The sequence below is a fragment of the Ictalurus punctatus genome, chromosome 13, assembly GCF_001660625.3.
Source record: "Ictalurus punctatus breed USDA103 chromosome 13, Coco_2.0, whole genome shotgun sequence".
Classification (NCBI taxonomy): domain Eukaryota; kingdom Metazoa; phylum Chordata; class Actinopteri; order Siluriformes; family Ictaluridae; genus Ictalurus; species Ictalurus punctatus.
This window is the reverse complement of record NC_030428.2, coordinates 24,800,441-24,827,237: the sequence shown is the minus strand read 5'-3', so window position 1 is coordinate 24,827,237 and position 26,797 is coordinate 24,800,441. Positions and strand designations below refer to the sequence as shown.

Sequence of the window (26,797 nt, the reverse complement as noted above, 5' to 3'; positions counted from 1 at the left end):
ATAATAATAATAATAATAATAATAATAATAAGCATACAAGTACTATATTACTAATAATGACCTTCACTGTGCAATAATGCATACTTTTGTACATAGTTCATTTTCTTTACTTGACAATATTTCACTTAATTATGTTTGTTCGTGACTGAGATCATACTTCTTGTATATTTAATGAATCGTTCATGTGTGTTATGGGGAGTGTGGATATAGCTCTGGTAGATACACGTTTCATTTGTAAGAGCCTACTCCAGAGAGATCCACAGGACCAGTTCAGGAAGCAGAGCTCGAGTTTAACAAGAAAGTTAAAGAGAACTGTGCAGATATTCCTTGCTTTCTTTAAAATGAATAATAAAAACAAATAAAAAAGTCGCATTTTTATTTAATAATTAACCCGTATGTAATGTACTATTCAGTTTACACTGTACAATATAGTTATGACTAATGCATTCACATAGGCTATAAGAGGAATGTCAGCTTTCTCTCCACCGGCCTCTAGACTTCAGTTTCAAATGGAAGTTTATTTGTTTTATTGTTTATTGTTGTATTTATTTAATACGGAAACATAGCGGGTTTTTTATTTATTTATTATTAATTAAATGAAATTAAATGAGTCGAGTCGCTGTTGAAAATAAGCTTGTGTTTATTTACCCTCAAACTGCCTGATTATTTGGCAAACCCCGATTTCAAATAAATAAATAAATAAATAAATAAATAAATAAATAAATAAATAAATAAATAAATGGCCTTAGTTATAAAATGAAATAATCTTTTTCTTTCCATTAAGTTAACTGTCGAGGCTGAGAGGAATGTGATTAAAAGTTGCGCCGCTTTCACACAAGCCTTTAAACTCGGTTAAATCATTTATGATATCATTCTTATTATCGATATTTAATCATTTCTGTCCAGATGAAGACCAGTGTGGTCTTTGATATCGGGGGTCAAACTGAAGAAAAAGAAGAAAACAAAACTTTTGAAGAAATTTCTTTTATAATATCCTTCTTTTCTTTCTTTCTTTCTTTCTTTCTTTCTTTCTTTTTTTTAACTAACAATACTAGTCTGTTTCTTTTTTTTTGGGGGAGGGGGGGATAAAAACTTCAAAAGCTATTGAACTGGACTCGGAGAACCCCAATCCATTTAAAACAAAAAGTCATATAAATAATGACTCTGCGTTTATATTACAAACCTAAATTATTTATTATAGGCCTAGTGAATAATTAATGCGATCACGCGACTCATAACTGATCCAGTTTAAACACCTTTAACACCACATGCACAGTTCATATTTTGCACATTTTCTTTTCATGCAAAAAAAAAAAAGAAGAAAAAGAAAAGTGATATAGTGAGTGCCGAGTGATCCTCTCCATTCCACATGATCGATACTAAAGCGCACTGGTCGAATGATAAAAAAGAAAAGAAAAAACAGTGTTTTTTTTTTTGTTTTTTTTTAAATTGAGGAAATATTTATTTATGCTATTTATTTATTCTTTATTCGTTTATCCGTGTTTATTATTTTTGATTAAAAGATAAAAGTAGTTCCTGTCGTTTCTAAGTTTAAAGAGAGTTCGGAATGTCTAAATAATCAGGACTAAAGAAAAGTTTCTTTCTTCAGCAAAAGTCTTAGAGCGCTGCATCTCTCTCTCTCTCTCTCTCTCTCTCTCTAAAAGCTCCTCCCCTACCTTTTCTTGATTGGTCCGTTTGTGTCAACAAACGTGCAATTATGGAATCCTGGAGGTCCGATTGGCCATCGCCCCAGCCTATCACAGGCTTCTGAATGTTTCAGCGCTTTATAAAGGTTCAGCACTGAATCCTGAAGCGTAAATAAAACTAAAGGAGAGAGAGAGAGAGAGAGAGAGAGAGAGAGAGAGAGCAGCGCGCGCACGCTGCGTTTATTCACTTATTTCTCTCCACTTTACTCGTCTGGACATTATGATCAGAAGTCGTTTCGTGCCCGAGTTCCCCCCTGGTTTCCCCCCACCACTTTAGACTAGTTTGACATTTTGAATTTTGGTATTTATTTACCTTGAGGACTTCAATGGCGCGTGCATCCTGACGCGCGCGCGCGCCCTGGAGAGACTTTTTCCCCTCCCGTGTGAAAATGTCCGGTTGGAGCATGGTCCACGTCGCACCCGCCGGAGCTTATGGAATATAGCCTGCTTCGCGCACATCATCCGTATGCTCTGTCAGCGAGTCCTGTGAGGCGGAAGCTCGCGCTGTTCGGCATCATGCTCGTGCTGTGGCTCTACGTGCTGTACTCGTGCGTGGGCTCGTGCGCCACCGTGCCGAGTTTACGCGCGGACCGGCGCCGGCCCGAGGACGCGGGCTTAAGGTCGGGAATCGGTTCCCGGTTAGTTCCACAAGCGCGCGCCTGGGAGGACTACGACCAAACGGGCGTCGGGGTGTTTTCTAGAGACTTGAACAACGTCAAAAGCGACGACGTGACGGATGTCAGGACGTTTCCTCGAAATGTCTTGAAAGGCAACGAGGCCGAGACGGAGACCGAGCGGCGGGGAGGAGACGCGGGAGGAGAGCGGAGGTCCCCGGTGCACAGCGGCGGCTTGTCCACTTTCTCCAACGGCTCCGGGACCAAGCGGCTGCCGCAGGCCATTATCGTAGGGGTGAAGAAAGGCGGCACGCGCGCGCTGCTCGAGTTTCTCCGCGTGCACCCGGACGTGAGAGCGGCGGGAGCCGAACCGCACTTTTTCGACCGTTTCTATGACAACGGATTGGAGTGGTACAGGTAAGCACCAATCACTAGCTTTATTTAATTTTATTATATACTTTACTTTTTATTATATCTATTAGATAAATCATTATAATAATTCTGACAGTTGGTGCAGGCAGGTGCAGGAGAGCTTTATACTTCTGTCTTCTTACCACAACATGTACATTAATAATAATAATAATAATAATAATAATAATAATAATAAATCTGGGCGTAATTCTGTGTTGTTAAGCTGTTCTCTGATACAGTAGGTGATACAGTAGGCTGCTGTGGCGGTTTTTTGACGGATCCTGTCATCACCCGCTTTTGATATCAAATGCAATCATGATCATATCAGTGGGTTCGGACAGATTTGATCTTTTTATTTCCAAGCTTGTAAGAATTTGTACGTTTAGCTGCTTTGGATAGTGATGGGTATCCCCCCCCCACCCCCCCCCCACCCCCAAATAAATAAATAAAGCAAATAAATCTGTTTGAGATTTTCCGCCTACTGAAGACCACTTTGTTGTTGTGGAGTTCTCTGACAATTGCTTAGCACATTTAGACAGAGCAAATTAATTTAAATAAGTAAATACGTAAGCAGCCTAAGTAACTCATTAATTAAGTAAGTAAGTAAGTAAATATAAATAAATAAATAAGAGGCACAATATGCGGCTTATATACAAAATATGCGGCTTTGAATATATTTATCATTTTAGAAGGATCGAAAGTGTCAAATAGGCTATCTATCTATCTGTCTATCTATCTATCTATCTATCTATCTATCTTTATCTATCTTTATCTGTCTGCCTGTCTGTTTTTCTATCTATCTTTATTTATGTTTGTTTTTGTTTATTTATTTATTAAAAGTCAGAAGTTTTAAATCGCAGGTTATTAGGAAGCACGTCGTGTGGTCTGCTTGTATACATACAACAGTAAATGTAAAGAAACTTGTTAAAGCGGTTGTGAATATTTCCCGTTAATTGCATTCGGCTTTGCTCAGAGTTGAATCTCTCCGGAAAATCATCATCATGACACTTCGATTCAGTTGAGCGTTAATGTTGTTGTTGTTGTTTTTTTTTGTTTGTTTGTTTGACAACTTGTTGGTGTGTTTGTGTTTGTTTCCTGTGGATGTTGAGTATAAAATTAAAGTCTGAAGTCTGATTAGTGACTAGAAATAAACAGACCTATACACTGTTAATGGTTTGAATCCGTGGTTACAGACTCTGAGACTTAAACCTCTTTTTTTATTTTATTTTATTTATTTATCTAAAATAAAACCAAACAAAAAAATATGTAGGTTACATTAATTAATAAAACCTTAAAAGTTAAAGTTTCAAAAGCTTTTTTTTTCTTTCTTTCTTCCTTTTTATTTTTTAATTTTTTATTTTTTTTTTAACCCCCTTTCGCTCTGTCCAGGCTATAAATAAACAGCATAATAAACTCTCTCTAATTTACACCACAATAGTCTCAAATTGGCCTTGAAACAATCCTCACAAAAAGCTTAGCTAATGTCTCTTATACGGGAAGTTTGGATAGACTGTTTGTGCCTCACATCATTTTACTTTACTGTAGGAGTTTGAGATTATATTGGTTATATATGAGAACTTATGAACTGCAACGTGCCGAGCAGTTTTTATATAATTCAGTCAAATATAACAATTGGACTCTTTTAGCTGTGTGTGTGTGTGTGTGTGTGTGTATGTATGTGTATGTGTGTATATATATATATTGTGACTCTTTCGCTCTCTCTCTCTCTGTCTCTCTTTCTGTCTCTGTCAGTCACACTGTCTCTCTCTCTCTCTCTCTCTCTCACACACACACACACACACAATTACATTTTACATTCTCAGTGATTTCTGGGAAAACAGTGTTTTTAGAAGAGACCTGCTTTATTTATTTATTTATTTATTTATTTATTTATTTATTTATTTATTTATTTATTCCTCAAACATTAACACACCTGTGATCTTTGCTGGCAGTTTTTCCCTGCGACAAAGTTGCTAAGCTAAAGCGTCTGAGCAGCACGCCTGTCACAATAAACGGATTTGCTAAAGATTGGGGATTTAGTAAAGTCTGGAGAAGAAAAGTGCAGCGCCTTCAATATGCGCCTCATTCGGGGGCCCTCAACAGGAACGGGACCGAGTGAAAGAATCGAACACTACAGAGATCGAGCTTAGATGAAAAGAGGACTGTGTTCATGCATATCACGGATCCTGGGGCCCGAAACGGCTCATTTGTTGCTCTAGGATAGACCGAGCCTGTGTGTCAGTCTGAGATCAGCTCATATGTAGGCGTAGGGTGAATGGGAATGAATCCCTAATGCTAAATGTAGTCCCCGATGTTATATTTGCGTGGAATTAATAGGCTATAACATCGGCGTGTGCAGAAAACACGCCTGTTACCATGCTCGAGGTCAGTCTGTGCTCGATTATGGAGCATCATGGATTCCCACAGCCTATACGCCGCCGAGGCCTTCTTTTAATCCTTTATTTATAAAGAAAACACCAAGGCTGAGGCTCTGATCCACTAAATCTGCTTTAAATCTCAGCCTCGAGCCTTTTCTTTATCTGTGCTTGTGCCGTGACAGAAGCACTTGCAACAAAGTGTGGCTTTATGAGACAAATAGGCTTTTCAGATCTTCTGAAAACTTTGCAACTTCAGTACATCCTTCCTTCAGGGTTTCTATAATGTTCCCCTTTGTGGTCTTCCTTGTCCGGAATTGATTACGGATCAAGATGTGGAGAAACTTTCATAAAGCATTGCTTTCATCGAATAAAGTCATTTTTTAAATAAATCAATCAAATCAAATCAAATCAAATAAATAAATTAGGCAAAAATGTGTGACAAGAACCAGACGAAGGTATTTTGTTAATTACGGTAAGACTCAATACTTCAGTGCTCAGAGGAATACTGTGTGTTTGTGTTTACTCTGTGTGTGTGTGTAGCTTTACAGATCTCTCATGCATTGCAGCTGCTTTGAATCGGATACGCCACACCACTGAAACCCTATAGCCGCTGTTTGGGTTGAAGGCACAGCGCACAAACAAAATGCACACGATTATCTGTTCTCTCGCTATTTTTTTTGTCTTATGTCGAAATTATAGCTCAGGGTGTGTGTGTGTGTGTGTGTGTGTGTGAGAGAGAGAGAGGAGAGAAAAAGGGCAGTGACGCTCTCCAGACTCTTCATGAGTGAGTGTTGCTCAAACACAGCTGCTCGCTCAGCTCCGGGACCGAGCCGACGTCTGATCATAGAGCTCTCTCACGAGGGGAGATAAACTGTCTGGGTGCAGTTTGGCGTTTCTGAAGCTCCGTGCCATGGAGTGCGTGTGGAGGTCCAGCAGTGTTGTAGAGCACTCACGTGTTTAATGAAGTGTTCTGGGGGTTTGAAACAGAAGGTGGGGACAGAGAGAGAGTGTTTAGCGTAGAAGGTGATGACTTTATACAGCGTGTGTTGGGGACAAATCTGTGTTTATGAAGTGTGTGTGTGTGTGTGAGAGAGGGGGGGGGGGGGGGGAGGGAGAGAGAGAGGAAGAGAGATGTTGGACTGTTGAATCCTTGTTAACTTTTCTGGCTAATTTTCATATCACTATATAAGTATGAATGTGATTATTTGTTCTGAGGTGCCTTTACATTTCCTCTGTGTGTGTGTGTGTGTGTGTGTGTGTGTGTGTGTGTGTGTGTGTGGGTGTGCATGTGTCTGTATGTATGTGTGTGTGTGTGTGTGTGTGTGTGTGTGTGTAGGAGACAGAGAGCAGCTGGAGTCATTTGACTTTTCAGCCACATCTCTGTTAAATTCTGGGTTCTGATTATTCAGAAGGTGCTGATTAATGTTCTAGAACAGCAGCTCGAACACAAATCACAGGTTTACATCAATCCACTCGGTCTAATACGTCATCGTTCCGACAGTAACTCCTTCACAGGAATTCATACGACGGACGATCCTCAATCTAGCATAAATAATAAACCGATTATTTATGTATTTATTAAAGTGTTACTCAACAAAGAGAACTGTCTAACCCTTTATCCATATGCTGAAGTTTTCTGTAATGAGACGCTCATTAGTATTTCTAGAAGGAGCGTCAATAACATAACAAGCTGAGTTTCGGGGGGGGGGTTCTTTTTCTTTTTTTCTCATTGTATTAACTTCCTGGTGAGGGAATGAACGAACGTTATATAACTCGTGAGACAGGAAATAACTTGTCTCTCAGATGTTCTATAACATTACATGTAGCTATAAATGGATAAAAAAAAATCGATGTAAAAATGATCATTATTGTCAAACTGCTGTAGTATAGAGGAGGGAAAAAAGAGAGAGAGAGAGAGATGTCTTTTCCAAACACAACACGTTTAATTCCTTACACAAACATTTCAGAACGATTTCCCGGACATCTGCCATTGAAACGTTATTTATTTATTTATTCATTCATTCATTTATTTATGTAGCACTGAACTGTTTTCATTTCATGCGGTAATTAATAAGCGTAAAAGACGGATCGACGGGGTTTCCCACTTACTCCGTAAGACATGTTTGGTGTTTGAGGCTCATGTGGCGAAGATGTTAAGGAAATGTCTCACCCATTTTTTTTTATTTCCTGGGAATATCTGCCTCATGGATTTACTGTAAACTGTAAAAGTCGACAAACATCATTAACGGTGAGACAGACGTCCCTCGTGTGCCAGCTACATTTGCGTAGGACGTCGATCGTGACTCGGCTGTACAGTAGATGTGGGCGATATGACAGAAATATCATTTACTGGAAGACATTTCTACAGCAGTAGTGTTATAAAAAAAAAAGTGATAATAATATGTTTATTAATGTCTACTAAATAAAAATAAAAAAAAACCCTCACTATAAACACGGACACTACGCGCAACAGTCCGGAAACGTTTTCTGAGCCCAGCCCTACTTGGCTGCTCGACTGCTTTTTGTCGAAAGTACAAATTGTCTACATTTTATCCTTTAAACACAATTTCCTTCACATCTCTGTGGGAACGTGGAAGTGTGTGTGCATCGCAGAGCGTGCTGGATAATCTTTGGCAGCTTAGAGTTTCAGTAATGTTAGTGCGTTGTGTGGTCTGCTGGAGCCTGGTTTTGCCGCTTTTGCAGGTTTGCAACACACACTCGACTGATTTAATAAGCGTTCACCTCTCCAAGGTTCCACCCAGACTCCGTGCAGCGGACGGGACGAGTGTTTTGGAAGGCCGACTGCCGTGAATGACGTGGTGCGAAGGAATGCTTTATACGAAGCAGTGTCACGGGAGTGATTTTATACACGGTGATGTCATGGAATTAAACGTGGGGATTTATCGTGCGATGGAATCAATATCAGTGAGGAATTCTACACAACACCGAGTGCTGTTAGAGGAAAATAAGCTACCGTGGCGTGGCGTGGCGTGGCGTGGTCTGATGTGCAGATTGTTTTCCTATAGCAGTTCTTCCTGAAGTGTTTTATTCCTCTTATACGACATATTCGCCAACGATCACGATGTATCCGTCCATACTGACGTTTAATGTCGTGCAACGTCCTCAAAATGAATAAGACCGAGTTCTCGAAGTTAATAAGACAAAAAACACACAGCTTGTCGTGTTCTCACGGAGCCGGGAACTCCATCCTGAAAGCCTTTCCTGTGGTGGAACACTGTGGCGCTGACACTGGAGACTCCTTCCGTAACTGTTCCATGAATAAACAAAGAAAAATTCCGCCATATCGACAGTGTTACCAGGTTTGAACAAAAATCCACGATGTCGAGCGTCCGCTGTACAAATCCGCCCTGCAAAGGCTGTTACAGCAGCCGAGATGAATCGCTTTCTGACCAATCAGATTGAAGAGTTCGAGTGGCGTTCTTGAGGATAATCGGAGAAAACTTCAGGAGCCCCCAGACAGTGAATAATACACGTTTGTTTTTATTGTTAAGCACAAAGCGTGAATTTAATTTAAAGTTATATTTATTGATGAGTGGCCTGCAGGTATAAAATCAGACAGAGCGCGTAATCTCGATCGTTTGTTTTGATAAAGCCATGAAAGAGTGATGTGCTACGGAACAGTGTGTCTAGTGTGCACTCTTTCAAAGTGCGCTCTCCTCGTCCATGCTGTGATTAAAGGGGAGTCAGAAGTGGCTTTTCTGGTTAGCGCCACCTGACAAAGGGACAAGTGGAGCGTTGTTCTGCAAGGACAAAATCGTTCCGCTATCTGCCTCAGGAAGTGTTTGGAGGTCTGTTACTTTAAAGTTGCCTTTAAAGACGCCGCCCCCAGATACACCCCCCCAACACGGTATCATCCAGACGAGGACCTCCATCCATGCATAGCTTTTCAGGACGCTTTTATCCAGGAAGTCCAGGAAGGCAGGGTCGCAATATAGCTGACCCGTACACACGCTTCTACACTTCCTGCCTCCACAGCAGACCCAGATTAGCGGAAGGGCAAATCGAAAGAAAGAAAAAACACACACAAACAACGCTGCTGCTTTGTGATTAGATGCTATTTTTGTTGATTAGTGTGTAATGTTTGCACAGGGATCTGTTGGTTATTACCGCACACACACACGGTAATGACCCAAGCCGGTGTGTATCCTTAGGGAATCGGACGTATCGATTAGCTCGGGCTGTAGTAGGTGGTGTGTGTCGGCTGGTCAAACGCTCTATGAATAAGGGTCAGCAGGCAGTCCGTCATACAGCGCTGCCTGTGTAAAGACCATCTGCACAGCAGGTGAGACCCGTCAGATGCCCAACACACACACACACACACACACACACACACACACACACGGCTCAAATAATACACTTCTTTTCTGTTTCTTTGCTGTCCGAAGGCTGTTTATTTTTACAGAAAATGATTAACGAGCACGAATGCTCTCATCCCATTCCACTCTTCTGTGTTGTCTCATGAACTGGACATGTTCAAGCAGAAATAAAGTGCAAAGTTGTCATTCAGATATCTGCATTGTTGGATTGTGAGAGGAAGCCAGCTGTTCTCAGATCAGGCATATTAACCATAAACCTACCATCATGTTTATTTATCCGAGCTGTTAAATCAGAGCTTTTTTTTTTTTTCATTTTTTTATTCCCGAGCTCTCTGTCTGCAGAGCTCACATAAATGTAACACGGTGAAACGGGGTTTTCATATTAACCGTGTTATTTTCAGCTTTAGTCAATTAGGCTTATAACTACAAAAAGGGTTAAATAATGACTAAAGATTCTTTCTTTCTTTGTTTTTTGTTTTTTTTTCCTTGTCTAATTTTATGAATTTTCTACGGGGAGATGCAAACCAGGGTTCATTTTACTTGTATGACGACTATAAAGATCAAGTAAAATTTATTTCTAAAGCCCATTTACAACCAACAAATGTCGACCATTCACTGGATGGATGGATGGATGGATGGATAGATAGATAGATAGATAAGACTCTCCTTTGAGAACCCCTGTAATAAATGATATGCGCCGCTTAGCCTGAAGCGAACTGTTGATTCTCAGCACCCCATGACCTCTGACCCCTGTAATTATAACCGTGCGTACACACAAGTCAACCGACAGTTTCTTTCCTATTTTTTTCTTTCTTTTTTTGTTTTCCTTTTAGAAACTTATTTCATGTAACTTTTTCCACACAAGAAGTCATCCTCACAGCGACCCTCTGCTCAAAAGAAGATAACAGTAGACTCTGAGTCAGAGCCTGATCTCAAGTCAGCATTAACGAGCGCTTCCCAGCAGAAGCGCTGTGCTTTCAGAGAGAGAAATAGACTTCCTGCGCTCAGCTGGGGCTGAACCCTGACCGCTGGGCCATTCAGCAGTCAGCAGGTTGACATCCTCTATTGAAAGGCTGGCTCGGTGCTTGCTGGGCAAACTCAAAGAGCTGCTCCTAAGCACGCTTTAGTGTTGGCTAAACTGCTCAGTGTCTTCCTAACCGGTGGATTATAATCCTTTGTGGCCTCGTCGCCACCCCTCTCCTCCCCCAAAGCAGCCCATCCCCAACACCTCCATTATGGAGGAGCTACTCTTCTTTTGAGTCCTTGCTTTTCCCTTTCTCTGCGTCTCCTCCCACCATCCCCTTGTTCTCACATGCCTTTATTTTACTTTATAACCATATATATATATATATATATATATATATATATATATATATATATATATATATATATATGTATATGTGTAGTATATTGCATGCAACTAGATAACAAGATATGACTCCCACTAGTGGATCCACCAGCCTGTGGTGCTGCTTGAAGGTCTTGTGAAACTGTTTTGCCACCTTGCTTAGCATACAGAAAGAGAAATTGTGTCTGAAGGAAAAAAGGGGCCTCCAGTTTCTTTGCCTAAGCTGGCATGGCCTTGCTACAGGGGTGGCCAGAGAAAAGGGGGGGCGAAGAAAACGGCCCCCAAATTACCTCTGGCTAATTATGCAATGGGGCAGCCTGGGGACAGGAGAGCCTGGTGGGCCACTGAGGTGGTCAGCCGCCAATGAGGTTAAAACCGCAAGCCTAAAAGTTCCAGTAAAGAAGAGTTTATAAGGTTTATTTGTTTTAGACTGTGAATATTGATGCATCAAGTATCGGTAATAGGGCCAATATCGCAGTAAAACGCTGCCTCATTGTGGGTTCAGGTTATGCAGTGTGATGTTGACGAATACAGCTCCCAGGATAGTTCTCCTTAAAGCACGCCAACAACATGGAAGTCCCCTTGAAAGCTCTGTGATTTGATTGCGTGTTTTGACGTGTTGCCTGACAGGAATTTCGAGTGAGGATTTGTTGAAATGCTTGACTGATTTACACAACACGCCATAGCGTCCGAGTACGGGTATGCGTAATAAACGAAATGCTATAAAAAATGATCAAATTTAAACTCCAAAACGAACGACGATGGAAAAGTCACTCTCAAGACCGATGTACGTTCAGCAAAATGCGATGGTTTTTGTTTATTTTCGCCTTGCTGAAGGCACCCATGCTCATTATGCATGGATTTGCACCTTTCTGTCTTGCAAAAAAAAAAAACCAACAACGTTTATCGACTCCCTGCGAGGAAGAGTGAAGGAAAGGCGGTTAGATAGCGACCCGCTTCCCTCTGCAGTCTCTGTCCAGAATCCTGTGGAGAAGAGAGCTTGTTTCTTCGCTCTGTCTGAAACAGACTCGTTCTATAAGACGTGACGGGGTGGATGTTGGTTGTCTGTGTCGAGTTTGTCCTTGTATGAAGGTGGTCTTTAAAATGTCCAGACGCGGAGGACACTGATGAGTGACTCCATGATTGCACTGCTACATTCATCCCATAAAATATCACTTTTCAACATTTGTTAAACTCATCTCTGACAACAATTTATTACAAGGTTTCTTTGCTGATCATATCTGCATTTTGCACGTAAATGAGTAAAAGGGATGAGTTTATTTTTTATTTTTTATTTTTTTTAGCAAATGCACAAAATTTGATCATGCGAATGGAAAGAAGGCATTAAGGACATTCTGTTGATTTGCTTAAAATGTATTTTTTTATTTATTTATTTATTTATTTTACAATTTAAAATGGACTTTCTGCCTGTAATTTGGGGAAAAGTACTTTCAATGTGATAGTACTCATCAGTCAATATCACAATGTCATTGTAAATAAAATTAAAAAAAATAAAAATAAAAATGAGAGGACTTATTTTTCTTCTTCTCACGATCTTCAGGAAATTCGGACGATTCCCGTTGAACGTGTGACTTGTTGAGGGAATGTTGTGGAACTAGCATGTACTTTTTCCATAATCTATAATGGAGGACTGATGGAAATGCTGTTTTAAGCAGAAATATGGAGGAAAAAAAAAAAAATAATAAAAAATACTAAGCAAAATAAGATTTTCGAAGTATTTTAATGGTTATATTTAAAAAAAAAAAAAAAAAAAAAAAAAAAAAGTGTAGTTATACCGAACTAGGACGAGCAGCAAATGCTGCATATTTTGTTGAACATATCTGTGTATAAAATTTATTTGATTTATTTTACTTCCATATTTGGAAACATACGATCAGTGGGACACAAATGGCGCCTCAGTCGTGGACTCCCCATGACTGGGTTCATCAGCGGGGTGTAATCGGTCATATGAAGACGCCAAGGTGTTGAGAGCAAAGTGATTACACTGAAACGACTCTCAGTAGTGAAGTGATGGGACACTGTCAGTTATAGAAGTGTGTGTGTGAGTGCGTGAGAGAGAGAGTGTGTGGATGCATGTTTGATGAAGAGAGAAAGCAAGGAAAAAGTAGAAGACTGGGGGAAAGGGGAGACCCCCTGAGGTTTCCATTAACCCCTGCAAGAAAAGAGCAGATGATTAAGGGAACACACATACACACTCTCTCTCTCACACACACACTCTCTCTCTCTCTCTCTCTCACACACACACACACACACAAAACAACAGTGTTGATGTGCTTGCTGGAGCACAGATGAATGAAGCTCCAAGGCAACAGAGCTGGTGTGTGTTTGGAGCCCAGGGCTTGTTTCCTCTTTTGTGTCTTCACTCTTTCCTTTTCTCTTCTTTCATGTTCCTTCATCTTTTTTCCCCCCTCTCTGCTATCAAAAGAAGCAGAGTCTATAAATACTGACACTTTTTAAAAGCACGGTCTTTTGAGAGGAAAAAAGTTTCCCAGATTTGTTAGCTGTCGTGATAGTTTGACCGAGAGAGGTGTTAACATCTACGCTTTAGTCGCAGCGTTGATGATTTTTGCGCCGTTGCTACAGCAACAATATAGCATATATAACCTTCAGCTAAATGTACAGGGCAAATCTGAATAAAATTCACCCAACAGGCAACTTACAGAAGGGGAAAGGACACGGGATATGAAAGCTATCGCTTTGCTTTTTGTAGTGGTTCCTTTCGCTTCACATTGGCTTCATCTAGGTGAACTCTGACCTGTGAATTTAGAGCCTCGGTCTTGCGAGCCAATAGGAAACAAGAACAGTGGTTTCATTGGTTGATAAACGAAACGGAAGAGCGATTAATTGTTAAGTACTGAACTTCTGCCTTGATATTTACTTACTGTTGCTTGAGGCAAATCAATGAAAAATAAATAAAAATAAATAAATAAAAATTGCGTTACAGACGTGTACGCACCTTAATCTCACTATTAACGTCGTGTGAGAGTTTCCACCGCATTTTGCGACAGGACACGTACACACACACGGCAGCGCTCGACCGTTTGACGGCAAACAAGAGAGCACGGCCGCGTCCCAAACCGCGTACTTGCCTGCTATAGGCCTGTAGTAGGAGAAATACATGTATCTCGGCTACTATATAGACGGTAACTACGCGGTTTAGGACGCAGCCCACGGCTTCGAGCAGTCGTCTATTAACACGTACAGCACGACTAATAATTAACCGCACTTAAAGCGTTCATTTAATAAAAACACCCAAAACTGTATACGGTCCCATAACGAAGACGAACTGTATGTCGATACGTGAAATTCTGGAGGGACGTCGGACGGCGTGGCGTGGGGACGTAATGACGTGTACCGTTAATCGCTCTATGTTCTATAACACGTAAAACAGGAACATGAAAGGAGTATTCTAAAAGCGACTCATGTAAACACCTTAATCAGAATACTGTCTTATTCAGAATAAGGTCAATAATTAGATTACTGCTGTCCGTGTAAACGTAGTCTACGTTGCCACTTCTGTTGAACAGATTTGAGCATGGATGACTTTTTCCATACCCAGAATGTAGCCCTGTTGTAAAACTGAAGAAGGAATCGCCAAACACCCGACCTGTCTTGGATTATCAATTAAAAAAAATAAAATTTCCCGCTAAACCATTCCTTTACTCTTTTGCTCACCAGTATACCAGAATGATTATAATTTGTTTGGTATGTTTTTCATGTTGCTCTGCGACATTACTGAATTATAACCTCTAATGTTTCCATTAGCCATTTATAGTGCATTGGATTCATAAGTGAGCATCAAGGAACGCGATTATAGACATTAAAATCATTTACTACTGACTTACTCCCGTGATGTGACTCTAAAGTCAGACGAATACAAGCCAAGCCAAGCGGTAGTTTTTGTTCTTTTTCTTCATGCCATTTCTCATTTCTCAAACGTCTACTTGTGTCCACATTTTGTGGTTTTGGAACGGCATGTCTTCCTGGCACGGGCGGTACGGGGATCTTGTTTCTCGTGGAACCGTGAGGCGTCTTGGAACCAGGACAGCGCAGAGAAAGAATGAGAGAGGGAAGTGAAAACATTTGTCATTGAGATTTTGATATTTCGGACATCCTTTCCAAAATAACACGGGCTCGAAAACCGAAACCCGGTCTTTTTATTATACGCCGAGACGAAATCCCTCAGCGGAAATCTCTACCCGCGATGGTGCTTCAGCACGGCCTGAGCAGAGAGCACTACTGGGTGTCTTCCTGCCTTAACGAGCAGTTTAAATGTCACTTACGTTGCTATTCCCGCACAATTTAGCTAATTATATATATGCTGGGCGAGGAGAACGCCCGACTGCAGAAATGTTTAAGCTTGAGCGTAGGGGTGATGGACAGATAGACAGAGGAAATCCCCTGTGCTTCACGCTCACCTGTCTTCAAACACACTTCAGCTGGAGTGGAATGCGTGCCAAGCAAAACAGGATGCTCTCTCTAGAGTGTTTCGCTTCAGGGAGGGGGGGGTGCGTCTTGGCTTTGAAAACGAGACATCGAAGATCACTCCACAGTCTTTCTGCCACCTATATGACATTTCGCTAACGTTTTAAGTCGTTCTGTATTTCTCTGATCAGGCTGCTACACTGAGGACTTGCTTTACTGCTCTGCTGGAATGTGAATGGAGTCCGTTAACACCCTGGACAAACACTCGGAGCAAACAGGCTTATCAGAGCGGATTACTCGAGCAGGACAAACACTAGAGCTCTGGCTTGATGGCCGCCAAGGACCGAGGAGCCAGATTAGCACAAACGGCCATTATCTGCTAGGTTATTTATGCAGGCTGATTAATTACTCCAAGATTGCATGCTCGACTGAGTTGGGAAACTTGAGTGCTGAAAGTCAAGTGCGTTAGGTTTCTGCCCTAAATATTGGAAAAGTTCAAAAGTCTATTGGTCCTACCTGAAATGGTTCAGTGTCATTGAGTTATACTTTTTTTCTTATCCTCTCACAATGACTACGTTTACATGGACAGCATTAGTCTAATTATTGACCTTATTCACAATAAGACAGTACTGTGATTAAGGTGTTTACATGAGTCGCTTTTAGAATACTCCTTTCATGTTCCTGTTTTACATGTTATAGAACATAGGTCGATTAACGGTACACGTCATTACGTCCCCACGTCACGCCGTCCGACGTCCCCTCCAGAGATTCACGCATCGACATACAGTTCGCCTTCGTTATGGGACCGTATACAGTTTTGTGTGTTTTTATTTAACATTTTTACAAACGCTTCAAGTGCGGTTAATTATTTGTCGTGCTGTACGTGTTAATAGACGACTGCTCGAAGACGTGGGCTGCGTCCCAAACCGCATACTTACCTACTATATAGTAGCTGAGATACATGTATTTCACCTACTATAAATAGTAGGTAAGTATGCGGTTTGGGACGCAGCCGTGCTCTCTTGTTTGCCGTCAAACGGTCGAGCGCTGCCGTGTGTGTACGTGTCCTGTCGCACAATACGGTGAAAACTCCCACACGACGTTAATAGTGTGATTAAGGTGTGTACACGTCTGTAACGCACGTCCATAATGCGACTAAAACAGGAACACTCCACACGCCTTAATTCCATTTGTGTTTACTCCGAGTATGACTTTAGTCGGAAAAGGTCATTAAAAATAGCTGTTTACATGCTAGTTTCTTAATCAGAGTATCGTCTTAATCGGGTTAATATCGGATTATTGTCGTCCGTGTAAACGTACTGAGTGTTTAAATATCCATGTCCAGAGATGCTTTGAATGCCGTAGTGGGTTTCACTTTGGCTTCACAAACCCAGTGCTTGGAAATATCCAGCATAGCCAGTGCATGCGGTCACACACTTCGGCTCGCAATACAGCCGCTCGTTACTGAGTCGATGTGTGAACGCTATGAGCGAGCAGCACTTAATTTCTATGCACGTTTTACGCCGAGCACATGCCGAGCCGCTCGCGACTAGTAATTCTATTCAGCTGGCGCGGCCGAGATGCCGAAACTGGACGTGGCGCTCGGGAGCTCCTGTTTTCTTTTAGCGAGCTTTCGCAAGGCGTTGAAGAGCGGCAAATAAACCTGCAACAAACTAACTGCAGATGGAGAGTTATTCAAGTCGAACAGCCGGTGATTTATGCAAGTCATTATGTACCTCTTAGAGAGACCGCTGCGGTTCAGAGCGTGTTTGTACTCGCAGGCGAAGTGCGTGTGTTTTTCCGAGCGAGCGAGTTTGTGTGAGAAAAATTTGCTGAAATTGTGGCTGGCAGAGTGCACCACAGGACCAAGAGGCCATGGTTCTTTTTACAGATATCATCTGTCAATATACACACATTTGTGTAGTGCCTGTCTATCTTCATTATTTTCTGGTTGGTAAATCCTTTGTGTTTTCCCAGTGGAGATAAACCGTTTAGCTCGAACCCAGACGTTGGGCCGTATGCCACATACGGCTGTTAGACAAAACATACAGCATAAATGATACTCACAGTACAACTCTACATCAATATGATGCGGTTATACTAAGTTTTCCTTTACAATTGCTTTACCGTACAACCTCGAGGGGGAACCCGCATCGGCTAATCCTAAAGCAGGCTCGTAATGCTGTATTCAAATCCTAGCCAAGTGCAAAGGTATTCCTGTCCGAAGAGAATCTGAGTACGCGTCAGTGTCAGACGCAGGACAACACCGGGTCAGCATCTCTGATTTTCCATGTTCTTCCATTATTCATCCCTCGGAGCAGACTCTCTCCTAAAGAGGCTCTCTGAGTGTGGCTGATACAGATAGGGTGACGTGCTCGCGGAGTGAACTCTTGAGAAAGAAACACGACTCAGCCACAGTTGCACCCGAGACGGACAGAGATCAGACACACATCTGAGAAAAGGTAACCTATTACGTCTCTTTACCGTACGCCAGGGGAAGGGTTACGTGCCAAGGATGGGTGAAAGAGAGAAAGCAGGAGATGGAGAGCCAAGGAGAGGGGGAAGAAAAAAACAAAGCTAGGACACACACACACACACACACACACACACACACACACATACACAGTGTGCCCTGTAGAGTAGCTTGGATGCAGCAATGCAGGTGAAGAGAACACTTGTTTGCCTCACTCAGGAAATGAACTGCCAGGAGACTTTAAGTGGACGGATGCCTGACGCGTCCGTCGCAAGAAACTGTCACTCTCGCGCACTGTCCTGTAAAATTATTCTACGTCGTCTATACCCTTCTGATTAAAGACACCTTTTTTACAGTTCAATGCCATTTGTATTGTGCTTTACAAAAACCCAGATGTTGACTCAGATCCTTAATAAACGAGCCATACCTGACAGTCACAAGGAAAAATTCCTTGAGATGACACCGGAAAGAAACCTTGAAAGACTCAAAAGGGAACCCATCCTCTTCTGGGTGACACCGGATAGTGTGATTATAAACTCAGGAGGAGAACAGTGAAGGCAGACTACAAGTCAACAGGTGAGACTATCCACTGACACAAGGGTGAGTCTTGGCTTGTGCTGTGCTGTGAAGATAGACGTTTCCTATTAAATGAGCAGCTTCATGTAGATTTGTCTGTGCGACGAGGTATGGCCAAGTTTACAGGAAACTGACATGGTTGTATTTCGTTTCGAGTTTGATTGACGTTATGAATTATTACGCATTTTGGAAGTGTGAGAACATTTGGCCCGGCCTATATCATCCAGCTGTTCTAATCAAAACATGTACGGTAATTAGAAGACACCACAGGAGGACTGTTGGTTCTGTGCCATATTTCACCGGCAAGCTTTGAACTTGACGAAGATGAACACAAAAACAAACTAGGGTTGGGATTCTTCCAGTGTCAGAGGAATGAGTGGCATTTCTTTTCTGTTAAACCATCCTTCTTCGGAGTAGTACGTTATTGCGTGAGTAAGAGAGTTGGAAGAAGTGGCTGGGTAAAGTGTCAATCGAATGCTTAGATCTTCATGGCCCCACTAGCCTGGGGTTAAGGCAGTGTAATCAATAGCTCGATTATTGGAGAGAGGCCAGAGTGTGGGAACTGGTGGCAGAGCTCTATCTGGGTTTGAGAGTATCTGTCACACACCCTGTCACTTCGCTCACACAGAGCAGTGTTGACTGTTTGAGTGCAATTTGAGCATATGTAAGTGCTCCATGGTTCTGGACTTTGTCTGTTTGGGTATTCCATATGATGGACACACTGTTGCAGGCCTGATTTTAGGTTTATTTGACAAGTTTGGCTGAGTTATACCATAACTTGTGTATACAGCACCCAGACCTGTGTGTTTTGGTCTCTCTTAGAGGTTGGCAATGGACTTGGGGTTTCAAATTATGGCCGTAACAAGTAAGCAGAGCGGTCATATCGGCTCTCTTGAAAGCTGTGCATGAAATGTTACAGACAGGAAAAAAAAAAAAAAAAAACTGTCAAAGTCTTATGTAAGCAAAACTATTTTATCAGCATATCAGGGCATGAAATGGGAAACAGGAGCAGAAATGCAGCACATAACAGCTCTTGTCATTCTCCCTCCCCCATCTCTTTTCCTGACTTTATCTCTGTTGATCTTGAGAGTCGGGCCTCAGGAGTGTTTTATTGCTGCATTTGAAGTAATGTGAAAGAGGGAGGCTGAGGTATCTGCGTTCTCTTTCAACTCGGATGAGTCTTCCGCTGCACAAGAGGCAGTTGACCTTGCTACTGAAAAGAGCAAGCTGTGTTATGAGAATAAACACATATAGCCTGGGTGAAGCTGTCCAAAGCTGAGTTTTCATGGGAGATGAAGCTCCTAGGACAAACTGTGAGAGTTAGGAATGACCTTTGAGGAACCTGGAAGTGGTTACCAGCTTAAAAAGATGCTGTCGGAGGCTCATCAAATTTCCCTGCCCTGATGTCTGGACACATAAAGTAAAATAAACCAATACACTGATAATTAGTGACACTTTCTAAGACTTCTACGCTTAACATGACCACGTTCTGACCTTGCCTTGTTGAGAGGAACACCCCTTTTTTATCAGGGGAATCTATTTTCGAGCATACCTATCCCCTTTCTAATCCTGTGGTAAATAATTGATCAGTCCAATATCTTAAGCTTCTCTGTTGGCAGCCTGCATTGAGGCCATTCCCCCAGAGGCACTCGAGCTGCTGCGCACTCCACTCAAGGGCTCTCCACTTCCTCTCTCTTTCTCTTCCCCCAAAGTGAGCGAGAAGTGCCCCGCTCAGGCCTCCACGAGTGCCCCTTCCCCCTTGTTGCCCTGGCCCCGATTCTCTTAGATCACTTGAGCACAATGCTCTGTTTGAAAGTAACGAAGGGGGGAAAGACGAGGGCACCAGTGTCAGAGCATTGCCTGTTTGCTGACGGAATGTCTAAAAAGAACTACCTCATAAATCAAAATGGGTGAGAATAGGCATTGTTCATCCAAGAGCTCGGTCACTTGTCCTCCTCAACCCCTTTCTCTCTATTCTCTCTCTCTCTCTCCTTTTGCTCAGAGAAGCAGAAAAGGGATAAGAGGATGGGTGGAGGCTTGTCAGGGTCCTCCCCATTTGCCTTTTTTTCCTCCTGTGGATTTCTAACCTTTCACCCGCCATCAATATTACCGTTCCATGTCCTTAGTTTTCAAACCTCGGGTGTAATTTTAGTACTTGATGAGTTTGGCTTGGGTAAAATTAAAGAGTGGGTAAATGAAAGGTTATATGATCGATAGAACATTTCACAGGTTGTGGTCTTCTTTTGTGCAATTCTATCCATGAGGCTAAGTACAAACATTAGTGTGAATGAGTTTGTGGGGGGGTTCATTTAGCAGTGAAACCACCAACTTTGGCATTCATTACCAAACCCACACACACACACGCACACAAATGTTTCCTTTTCCTCCTGATAATTAGGAATTAATAGGTGACTCTTACCCCCTAACCACAAGCTTACGAGCTTATAACACTCGTCATACATCAAGTTTATATTTCCTGTATACTTTTGTGAGGGCTATGTAAACCAATAAAAACCTCTGTTGTGCTTTTGAGTTGTCTCAAAAGTTTCTAAACCTTAGTGTTAACCCACTCGAAGACAAGCAGAAACTTGGGGTTCCTCTTGACGCTGGAGCATAAGTAGGAATCAAGCCCATCTGTTTACCAGACTATTAATGATGATTAGTCAATCTTCCTTCTCTCCCACCCTTGTCTTGTGAGACAGCAGAAATCACGCTGATGTTATCATAATTGGATCAGTGGCTGACTGTTTTAAAGAGGCTGGATATACCAATCTGCCAACAGCTTCCTATTAAACGCACTGCATCATTAGTTCACCTTGCTCTGCCCTTGGCTGCTTTCCATTTCTGGATTGACACCTTGTGATTCGCATTGCAAACGTTGGGATTTTTTTTTTTCCATCTCTGGCTCACTGAGGATACCTAGTGCTGCTCGTTATCCTAATCTATTTTAAGTGAACTTTTAATCCCAAAGGGCAGCATGCAGAACTCGGAAAACTTTCCACTCAAGACTGTGGAATCTCACCTCTACTCAGCAGACTTGTTCTTAACCAGTTGTACAAATAACCAGCCTTTTACAATGTGATTGCTGAAAGAGAGAAACAGAATCGCCGGCTACTGAAGTGGGGAAAGCAGACACCACTTGTGTATTGTTTGTGGCCTCGTGACGTGGCGTGTAGTGTTGCTTTCGCAGGGTGTAAACACGCAGAGAAGGATTACGCTAGACGCTGACAGGGCTTTTGACAATGAGGCTGTAACTTAGTCTCGGAACTGAGAACGCTGCCTGTTACCCATGAGACAATAAACCAACAAGTTCTATCAGTGTGTGTGTGCTTTAATACTCTAAGGGGGGGGGGGGGGGGGGGGGGGGGTATTCTGGTTTTGTTAATGTCTGATTGGAACTGGGTATTCCAACACTGGACTGAACACGCCATCAAAGGGAATCGGAGACTTACTGTCTTACCAGACCTTCTCAGACAAATACAATCACGTTTACTTCACGTGTTTCAAAGCTACCAATAGATCGGGAGATTCTGGATGTGTAATTTTAACCACATTACATCTTAATGAACAGGTTGTTTCTTTCATTTGGACCATTGCTCCTGTGTTAATGTGCAATAATTGGGTTAACGATGATTAGTTTTTCCAAAAAGATTCTACTTGGAACCTTTCCGAAAGGAGCCCCCCCCCGTATGGTTCTACAGGGCATCTTTAGGGTGTTAAGTAGAAACTTTTTTTTTTTTTTTTTCCTGTAGAACGTGCATGTTTAATTTAATTCATCAGGCTAACTGAGTCTCTCAATGCAGAGACATGCAGTAAGTGAAATGGTATATCCCCCTCCACCCATAACTATCTGTCAGAGCTCACTCTTATCACCGCACGATAATCCACTCTTCCCTACTTGACCCGAATCCGCAACCTGACTCTACTTGGCATTTGGTCTGTGTTGCCTTTTCACTCAAAAAGTTCTCAAATGTGCCCTGATTATATGGACTCATGTAACATATCCCTTTCACCCGCTTACCACTCAAAGCAATGGATTTCTTTGCTTAAACAAAGCAGATTGTCTTTCATCCGTAATGTAAATGATTATGAAATGTTGCACTAACAACTTGGCTATCTACTGGAAAGAGTCTGTTAGCCTTTATGTTCTTAAGTGGCTAATAGTCTCTATGTTCTTAAGTGGCTGCATATAAACTGAGCTGACCACACTAGACCACAAACTGGACTGTGCAGATGGACCTCTTTAAATGCTGACTTTCTTCAAAATGTTTTAATAAAAAAATAATTGTTTAAATTGGCGTATTGCATGATCTATTATGTGGACCAGACACGATTGAAAATAGTTCCAGGAAACGGATAGCATGCATCTTATTAGCTTTCATTACTGGATCTTTGATCAAGCAATGCTAATTGCTTTAAACCCAGAAGTTTACATTGCCTCATTGATATTCACCATGCATACTCCATCTCTGTTATTGACTCATGCTGTATTTTGCTTTCATTAGATTGCCATCTTAACCTCTTTCTCTTCTGCCTCCAGAGACCTAATGCCCAAGACCCTGGATGGTCAGATCACCATGGAGAAGACGCCCAGCTACTTTGTGACTCGTGAAGCTCCAGCTCGGATCTACTCCATGTCACGGTCCACCAAGCTCATAGTGGTGGTGAGGGATCCGGTCACCAGGGCCATCTCAGACTACACACAGACACTGTCCAAAAGGCCAGACATTCCCTCCTTTGAGAGCCTGACGTTCAAAAACAGGACTACAGGCCTTATCGACACCTCATGGAGCGCCATCCAGATCGGCATCTACGCCAAGCACCTAGACAACTGGCTCCAGTTCTTCCCCATGCGTCAGATCCTGTTTGTGAGCGGCGAACGGCTGATCAGCGACCCAGCTGGAGAGCTCGGCCGAGTGCAGGACTTCCTGGGCCTCAAGCGGATCATCACCGACAAACACTTCTACTTCAATCAGACCAAGGGCTTTCCATGCCTGAAGAAGGCTGAAGGAAGCAGCAAGCCTCACTGTCTGGGCAAAACCAAAGGCCGAACGCACCCCAACATCAACCCCGCGGTGGTGCAGAGGTTACGAGACTTCTATCGGCCCTTTAATATGAAGTTCTACCAGATGACTGGACACAACTTTGGTTGGGATTGAAAGTGAACTACAAAAACTGAAAACTATTTGTGTTAGTAATGGCAAAAGATGTGACAATTGCTATCTATCTATCTATCTATATATATATGTAAATGTACAGAAATCTATTTTATAATAATTTATTTTTTAATTTTTAAGCAATTAATTCACTAAGCTGCCTAACCATATTTGTACAGTGCATCTGGCTCACATTTACACCCCTGCCCCACAACATTCCTACTTTTTTTTCCCCCTGCCTCCCCTCCCCCCCCCCCCACCCCACCCCCCACCATATAACAATGGTTGGTTCAATAGACATAATTGCTACTCACAGTGTCCTTGATTAATGCATAGAGTATTTCTCTTTTCGGTCTTTTTATTTTCTTCTAGCATCATGCAATATGAATGGGCATTTTATCAGTGGAGCAATTGTGTGGTGGGATACACTGAGGCCACATGTCATTATGCTAATTATATAACATATGTACCTGATTAGATCTCTCAGATCTCGTTGCATCTCGGGATAATGAGGAGAATCAGATTGGGTCTGTGCCAGAGATGCTATCATGCAGATGGTGTGATATGATGTAAAGTGCAGTCAGAAGACGTTATGATTCCTCTATCATATGATCTGAAAGTGGACCAGACCAATCAGCATTTAAATCTCAGTAATGAGCATATCACATATTCTGATTCATCCTTTTCAGGGTCGATCTCAATCAATTTCTTGTTGCCAAATTATCTCGCAAGTTTGAAACTTCATTATAAAGCCTCAGATCTTTTTTTTTTTTTTTTTTTTTTTTTTGTCTGTTTGTTTTGCAAATTTTAGACCACGTTTTCTCTTTCTACTTGAATTCTTTTTATGCAAGAGGGAGAAACTGTCTCGCTAGCCATCTGTTATATATCATATAGCCTCCAAGATGAGAGAAAGATCTCAGCATAGCCCTGCTTTCCTTAGTCTCCTTAATCTGCTACTCCTTAGTCTAATGGAAACAGTGATTCGGGATAAACTCCTAACTTGTCCACGTTGTGTCTAATTCTTTAATGCAAAACGTTATGCAAAAGGCATGAGCAGATATACTAGTAGTAGTGCGGTAGTGTGGAGGGATTGGGTTGAGTTTGAAGATTATAACTTAGGAAGATTTTGAAATAATATCGAGCAAAAGAGTCGTTCTCTAGATCAGCAGAGGAAACTTAGTTTTGAAGCCTTGAATCACTTAAACATTGTGAAAGTCCTGTACTGAGGAAAGCGCTATATATATATATATATATATATATATATATATATATATATATATATATATATATATATATATATATATATATATATATAATATAAAATATCTTCTTTTTGTGTAGAGGATGGGTGTGGAACTCAAATGTGGTCAGCAACGGCTCATCAATTTCACTTTTGATGATTTTGTGCCTCTAACTACTTCTGTATGATGCTGAAGCCCACATCCTTCCATTTAGGAGGGAGATTATAATATGAATCAGCTGTGAGGACGTAGCCATGAGCGTCCACCACATGTGGATTTCGGAAATGAGCAGGAAAGACAAGGCACAAACTTTGACAGACAGCTCTCGTTTTCTTCTACTTTCCAGTCCTCATTTATTGCAAACAAAAACAAACCAAACTTGCGAAATCTCTCCAGCATTCAGATTGGACCTAATAGTGGGCCATTTGTGCAGTGGTTGAGAATGGAAGTTTCTGCTACCTCAACAATGCTATTCTGTATTTGCAGAAACATCTCTTCCACAAAGACCTCAAGCAGTAACAATAGTGATTTGCAAATCTCTTCTCGAGTGGACAGATTTACTTGAGAAGCCCTCGGTTTTTATTCGCTAGGGAGAATTTTGAAACCTCTGCTCATGGTCTAGTAGTCCATGCTTCTGATGCGTCTGTTTTATGGTTGAGTTTTATTCAACCTTATATTCAGATTGTGTTGTTTGTCTTATCCAACATATAATAAATAGGCTAGCAAGTCTGTATGTAAAAACAACAAAAAGACATGTAAATCAAGTATTTTGTGGTATCTATCTAAAATAATTTTACACCGTGAATGAAGAAAATGGAGCAGATATTTCTAGACAATTAAATACTGAACATTCATATTTCTTTGTATGAAGAAATAAATAAAATATATATTTTACCAAAAGTGCCTTGTCCTGTCTTAACTCCACTGCATATATTATATACCTGTGATACATTCCAGACAATTCCTCGGACCAAGCCCACGGTATGGGGACATCTGATGTCCTCCTCTCACCTATGAATCAACAGTGAATCAATAGTGAATCAACAGTGAATCAACAGTGAACCAACAGTGAATCAAGAGTGTTTGATTTGCAAAAATGGAAGAAAAATTATAACTGCAGTCTAATGTTTTCCTGGAGTTTATTTCAATATCACAAGGAAGGAGTAATATACAATGGATTATATCCTGCATATAAGTGTTTTATTTGTCTTATATTAATACAGCAAGTTGCCAATGATTAAACATTTTAATTTATTAAAGAACGGCATGATTTTTGTCTGTTTATAGTTACATTTAACGTTGTAGAACGTTCATCATTTATAAGTTACACTTGGCAGCCATATAAAAAAAATAGTTCTCTCATTAGCCTTTCTTTTTATTTTCAAAGTTAATATGCCAACCCATTGAAAAATAAATAAATAAATAAATAAATAAATAAATAAATAAATAAAAATTGTGGTAGACTCCTTCCATAGATATCATTACAGAAATCTCCATATATTAGCACTTACACATTTTTCTTCGTTAATTAATAGCACGTCTGAGTCTAAATGATACAGTAAAATCCACTGTATACATTTCAGCTAACACCATTTCTTATCAGAACTTGAAAAGCTGGGCACGTTGTCGTTGTTCACGGTTCCTTGTTCTAACTCTGTTGACTCAACTGATCTGACAAGCACAGGAAGAGCTATAATGTTACTTAATGTTATTTTTCTAGCTAAAAAAAAAAAGTTAACATAGCTAATCTTGCCATGAAAGTAGATGTGACATGACTCAAGGTCCATTCACAGTCTTTATATATGTGACATGATGATCTGGTGGTCCACACTGATCCTACACTACACCGATCCCACTACCTGTTTTCCTGCAGCCCAGCAACACTCTAAAAAGCTCCCTGTGTGAATTTATCTTTCGATCGACCTACCCGGTGACTTGTTTACTGCTGGTCTCAGCAGTGCGGCTCCTAAACAGGGTACGTGTTGTTCATTTTCAGGAAGTGTGCTCTCCCAGGACACTTGATTCGCACCTGGGTTGACGCAGCATCTCATGAAAACACTGTAGCTCCACACAAATATATTTGGGTCGGCTGAGTTCAGCTCAGCAATGCA

General features: G+C 41.4%; 1 protein-coding gene across 1 annotated transcript; it reads left to right on the top strand.

The window, feature by feature from the left end:
- Positions 1–1,821: 1,821 nt before the first annotated feature.
- On the top strand, positions 1,822–23,689 carry hs3st3b1b (heparan sulfate (glucosamine) 3-O-sulfotransferase 3B1b). Its single transcript, XM_017484485.3, has 2 exons — positions 1,822–2,737; positions 22,830–23,689. The coding sequence occupies exons 1-2, from the start codon at positions 2,139–2,141 to the stop codon at positions 23,446–23,448; spliced, it is 1,218 nt and encodes a 405-aa protein (XP_017339974.1). The 5' UTR covers positions 1,822–2,138; the 3' UTR covers positions 23,449–23,689.
- Positions 23,690–26,797: the final 3,108 nt, after the last annotated feature.